General features: G+C 34.4%; 1 protein-coding gene across 1 annotated transcript; it reads left to right on the top strand.

Moving 5' to 3' along the window:
- The first annotated feature begins 306 nt into the window (after positions 1–306).
- LOC104237837 (phospholipase A(1) DAD1, chloroplastic-like) lies at positions 307–1,401 on the top strand. The gene has a single exon (XM_009792067.2). It carries the CDS (start codon positions 322–324, stop codon positions 1,399–1,401), a length of 1,080 nt encoding a protein of 359 aa, XP_009790369.1. The 5' UTR covers positions 307–321.
- The last annotated feature ends 5,240 nt before the right edge of the window (positions 1,402–6,641 follow it).

Here is a 6,641-nt window from a genome sequence, read left to right as displayed (position 1 = left end):
GCCTTGGGATATATAGTTCCGTTAGCAACTATAAATTTAGCCACAATGTGAGTATATTATTCCTCAACACAAATATATTATAGCACAAATTAACCGCAAATTTGCAACATATATATAATGCACTGCCCAAATCAACTACTTTTAACCAACCACATGCATTTTGGACTTGCACTGCCTAATACTAATTGGCAGTGCAACTCTAAAATTAGTTATGCTCCGAGCAGTCGTCTAAATTTGAGTATTGCTCGGAGTATCAAGATCAGTAACTCTGGCCATAACTACCTCGTTGTTGATGATAAAGTCAAACTCGGAGAGAGGTGGATGGAATTTCAAGGAATCAAAAATTGGGATGGTTTGCTTGATCCACTAGACGATGATCTTCGCGAGGAGATTTTAAGATACGGAGAATTTGTCGAAGCAGCCTATTGCTGCTTCGACTTTGACATGTTGTCAGCCACGTATGCAACTTGTCGGTATCCAACGTGTACGATGCTGACACACTGCGGACTAGGTCAGAGCGGGTACAAGGTAATAAAAAACTTGCATGCCACGTGTGCTGTTCAAATGCCACGGTGGACTGAGAGATTTCCTAATTTGGTGTCGCCGCGGTCCAGCTGGATTGGTTACGTGGCAGTATGCGATGACGTGGACGAGATTGCCCGGCTAGGTCGCAGAGACGTGGTGATTGCTTTTAGAGGTACTGCCACTTGTTCAGAATGGCTTGAAAATTTACGTGCCACGTTAACTTGCTTGCCTGATGACATGGCACCTGAAAATAGTGAACCCATGGTACAGAGTGGACTCTTGAGCCTGTACACTTCGAAAAATGAAGGGAATCCAAGTTTACAAGATACAATAAGAGAAGAAATTGGCAGCATTCTCAATACTTATAGTAATGAGTCTCTGAGTATAACAGTCACAGGACATAGTCTTGGAGCTGCCTTAGCTACACTTACTGCATACGATATAACAACAAAATTTAGTGATTTGCCTATGGTGACAGTAGTATCATTTGGAGGGCCTAGGGTTGGTAACAAGAGCTTTAGGTGCCAATTGGAAAAAAATGGAATAAAGGTTCTCAGAATTGTCAACTCTGATGATCCCATAACAAAAGTTCCGGGATTCGTGATTGATGACGTGGAAAGCCAAGGAGCAGCCACGCTGGCAAGATTGACAAGCTGGCTTGGAAAGTACATGGAAGATACTCAATGGGTGTATGCTGAGGTGGGGAAGGAGCTTAAGTTAAGTAGCAAAGGAAATAATGTAGCAAAATGTCACGATTTGAAGACATATTTGCACTTGGTGAACAATTTTGTTAGCTCATCGTGTCCCCTCGGGGCCACAGCTAAGAAAGTAGTATCAAAGAGAAAACAACGTGAAAGAAAAGCAGTTGTAGTTTAATTTGATGGATTTTCTATAATTAATACGTAGAATAAGCATAAGAATAAGAATATTGTTACGAAATAAAAGCAATTTAGTAAAACATGAACAAGAAATAAAAGCAATTTAGTAAAACATGAACAAGAATAGAGATAGAGAGAAGGAAGAGATTTTCTTCTCTAATTGTGTGTATTTTCCTATCTATTACAAAGCTTTTATATAGGCATGAAAAGTGAAGAAAATATGTCATGGAATATGTCATTGAACATAGAAAATATGTCATTAACCATTTGAGAGAAAGATCATGGAGGAAGAGTAGACATCCACCATATTTTGATTTTTATCATAACACTCCCCCTTGGATGTCCATAAATAATGTGCCTCGTTAAAACCTTATTAGGAAAAAACCCTATGGGAAAAAAATCCTAATGAAGGAAAAAGAGTACACATATTTAGAAATACGCCTTTTGGTTGCCTCGTTAAAAACCTTGCAAGGAAAACCCAATGGGACAAAACCTTGTAAGGGAAAAAGAGTACAACGCGTATTAACTCCCCCTGATGAGATCATCAGTTCACATCGTTGAGCCTTCGTATCCCAATCTTGTACACTAGTTTCTTGAAGGTTGATGCCGGTAGATATTTGGTGAAAAAATCAGCCATATTATCACTTGAACGAATCCGTTGCACATTAATATCACCATTCTTTTGAAGATCATGTGTGAATAATAATTTAGGTGAAATGTGCTTTGTCCTAACTCCTTTATGAATCCTCCCTTTAATTGGGCTATGCATGTTGTATTTTCTTCATACAAAACTGTGGGTAGTTTATCACACTTCAAACCACATTTGTCTCGAATAAGATGTATAGTAGACCTCAACCATACACATTCTCGACTTGCTTCATGAATAGCAATTATCTCAGCATGATTAGAAGAAGTAGCCACGATTGATTGCTTAGTCGATCGCCAAGATATGACAGTGCCACACATGTAAACACATAACATGTTTGAGATCAAGCCTTGTGTGTGTCAGATAAATACCCCACATCGACATAACCAACAAGATCGGTATTGCAATCATTGCCATAAAATAAGCTCACACCGGTAATCCCCCTTAGATAACGCAATATGTGTTTGATTTCATTCAAATTTCTCCTTGAGCGGAGCTATATCTTGCTAAGACATTAACTGAAAAAGTTATATCATGCCTTGTAGTGTTAGCAAGATATATTAGCGCACCAATTGCATTAAGATATGGTACTTTAGGACCAAGAAGCTCTTCATTATTTTCATGAGGTCGGAGTGGATCTTTATTTATATCGAGTAATCTCACAACCATCGGGGTACTTAATGGATGTGCTTTATCCACATAGAAGCTCTTTAAAATCTTTTTAGTGTATGCTGATTGAAGGACAAAAATTCCATCTTTCATATATTCAATTTGTAGACCAAGACAAAATTTTGTCTTTCTAAGATTTTCATTTCAAATTCTTTCTTTAAACAGTCTGCTGCTTTAGGAAGCTCTTCGAGAGTTCTAATGATATTTGAATCATCAACATACATGGCGATTATAACAAATTCAAATTCATATCCTTTTATAAGGATACAAGGACAAATTGAATTATTTTTGAAGCTTTATTTAATAAATTTCTTGGAAACCTTAATATGCTCCAAGACAATTTAAATCTTTCAATGATATCCACTATACGCATATCAAGTTTTTCATATATTGCCAGATTAAAACCTGAAGTGACTATATCCACTATAAGAGAACATGTCTCCATATAATCAATGTGAGGATATTTACTAATTTTCTTGTGCCACAAGTCGTCTTTATGTCTATCGACTTGAACCTTTCGCACAAGAACACATTTATACCTCAATTGACTTTATACTTTCAGGTGTTGGACTATCCGTCCAACTTCACATTTTTCAAGTGAAGTCAATTTCATTGCGTATTTTTTATTTGGCCAATCTTTTATCCGTCCAAATTTCATGACAGATTTGATCTCAAGATCCTCGTCAATATTAATCATATTGAGCGCTACATTATATTAACAATATCGTCGACAATCATTTTATGTCGGTTCCATTATTACCCAATAAAGACATAACTTATTGAGATCTCTTTATTTCATTATTTTCAGGTACCTGAGCCTCTCCCATGAGGTCTTATGAAGTGTTATGTCGTGGTGCTCTTCTAGGGCACTTGCCTCCTTATTATGACCATTTTGAATATTTGCCCCTCTCCTTCTTCAAGGAGTTTTATCTTTGGAACCGATTGGTCTGTTACACTTCATGTGTGCCATAGACTCTGTCCCTCATGGACTTTATTCTATTTGGAGCATTAGCAGCTGAAATATGACATTTAGTTTTGGGTCAGCAAATGCGTCTGGCAATAATTTGTAAATGAATATCACTTGAACTTCAAGTTTATATTTTCTTGTACGAGGATCTATATGTATTCATAATAATTCATTTCACGTATCACTTTCTCAGCTGCCCATTTTCTCCCCCTAATGTTGGGATCACCAACACATTTCCCAACCATCTTTGGGAACTCATCTTTGTGCATTTTGGTGGCATAATTAAATCATATAGCACATCCATATTTCTATATAGAAATTATTTGGTTCCTGACCCTGAACCGATTGTGATAGGGAGAAATTTTCATAACTTGGCTAGATGCGTACAAGTGCTGTTGTATATTAAATAATACATCTCATACCAAAATTCATTTTTTTTGGAGTTTTGTTCTCATAACCAATGATTTAGCTATAATTGGAGGCATACAATTTCTGCTAAACCAACTTGGATTTAAACCAGTATTATCAAGATAAATCATCATAATTTATATTCTGGAACTGTGCTCTAATAATTTGAGCAAGCAATGTTGCAAAAGCCAAACTGCAAGTTGATAACAAATGCACATGTGACCATAGAATAGATGCATCTATTAAAAATCATATATTAGTAAACGGTCCACATGGCAGGTGACTGGGCCCATATATTTATCACCTTTTATTCGTTCCAGAAATCAAGAGATTCAAACTCAACCTTAACTGGTATATCATGAGAATAAGCAACACAAGAGAATTCTTGAAGAATTTTCTATTCTTCAATATATGTCAATATAATTCTTAATTAATTTTTTTGCATCATAATTGAATCAGGATGGTCAACCGGTTATGCCAACTAATATTTGTTTTAGTAAACCTCTAGTTTACTTGTGTCATATGATTTCATCATCATGCTTATATTTGTGTAGTACAAATAGGAAGAAAATCGGGTAACCTTTTATATTTATCCGGTATGATTATAGAAATATGAAGATATTCAATCTTCCTTTCATTTATAGTCTCAATTTGACAACCACTTTGACTTATACATTTGAAACTCAAAAAGTTTCTTTTGAGACTTTACAATATCAATGTCATGAATAATTTTATTCATCTGGGTAGTAACAAATCAGTTTTTCCGGAGCTCTTAACAACTTTTGTACTACAAGATCTTTTATCATACCATTCATATGGTAAATGTCTCCTTCACGGAGAAACTTATATCATAATAAATTGTCATGGTCAAAATTATCATAAGCAAAATTATTTCTTGCTTTAATTTTGCCTTTAATAATTTTTATAAGCATGCCAAAATATTTTGGCGTATCACATGTACGAGACCAATGACATATTCATGTAACCACATAATAATATTTGTTCTCTTTATTTCACTCAAACCTCCCTCAAAGGTGAGTTGTGTGGTACTCATCCAATCATGTCTTGCATGTCTTTATTCATTACTTTTATCACATATTACCACATTCACCTTTAGGAATGGGTCTGCATCCTCAATGCTTATCACAAGTCACATTCTCTTCAAGGAATGGATCATAATCAACGATGTGCTTCATACCAATTTGATGATAAACATTGCCTTCACATTTTGAAGGACTATTTTGAGAACCCTTGTTGTTCTCCTTTTTTAATCATTGTGATGATTATTATTATTATTTGGAACGCTCTCGTTCATTGTTCAACCACTTGTCTTCATTTAGACTTATTATGCACTGCTATCATATTTACTTCAAAAATGTAGCAAATCAAGTGGGACAATTTTCATGCCTTTTCATGGAAAATATATTATTTTTCTTTAGTCATCATTATATCATAAATATGGTACATTGGGACTCAAACCCAATATCTTACCAATATAAAGGCATGTTAGGCCATAATAAATTGGGACTCAAACTCAACTCTTATCATTATGGAGCATCAGGACTTGATCCCGATGTCTTACCCTCAATCAATGGCATAGTAGGCTAAAAAATATTGAGATTCATTCTCAAGACTTAATTTCAATCACATGCCAAGAAAGTTATACACAACTAATTTGCATCTTAGCAAATCAAATTTGCTTTGTTAAATAAGTGTACAAATCTCAAATCAGCGTAAAGCTTTATTAATTATTTGTAGCATCTATATGAAATACAACCGTTTGTAGTCAGAATATTTCTTCTAAATTCTATTAGAGTTTAAAAGGATCATAAAATCATTGTCATAATATTTATTGAGTCTCTCTCAAAAATATTGTTGTTTTCGGGGTATACCCTACCTATTGGATTTGATTAAACGCCATGACTTTCCTTCACTCAATTCAACCAAGCAATTAGTGAATAAATTTATCAAAAGTACACCATATAGGTAACAACACACATATATAGTACTAATACATAAATTCAGCATTTATATTACCTGAAAAGTGACATTATAGGTCACAACTTACCAGTTGTAGCTTGTGCATCATTCATATAAAATACTTAAAAATGGTAAGTCAGTAGCAAGCATCAAGTAGGTCATGGATACTCAAAAATACCTCTTCTAGTAGTCATACTAATCATTGTTTGCTTTCAAATGATACGACCATAAATTATGAAGTATACTTTCTCAATAGCTGGTTTGTTTTTTAAATTTCAAAGAAGTAATTAATCAACCTAGATAAAGATGTGAAGTATTTCTTGTTTTCTTCAAGATGATTTATGCTTTTAATCAGTGGGACCAATTTTATTATTATATTTTATTCCTTTTTTTTTTTTGGTACTACATGCAAGTGTAAAAATCCAAAAGGAAAAAAAAATATTCATCCAAGTAAAAGAAAATGTTAAAAGCGGCAGGACAGATTGAAGATAGTTAACACATAAATATGCATAAGACAATTTATATAAAATATCCTTGGTTACCATGACATGCATCATATCAACAATTA

The sequence above is a fragment of the Nicotiana sylvestris genome, chromosome 1 (genome assembly GCF_000393655.2).
Source record: "Nicotiana sylvestris chromosome 1, ASM39365v2, whole genome shotgun sequence".
In the NCBI taxonomy this organism is placed as follows: Eukaryota; Viridiplantae; Streptophyta; class Magnoliopsida; order Solanales; family Solanaceae; genus Nicotiana; species Nicotiana sylvestris.
This window is presented reverse-complemented; position numbering and strand designations above follow the sequence as displayed.

Excerpts from the sequence above, each read along its gene's own strand:
- LOC104237837 (XM_009792067.2), top strand. The coding sequence starts at position 322 with ATGGAATTTCAAGGAATCAAAAATTGGGATGGTTTGCTTGATCCACTA.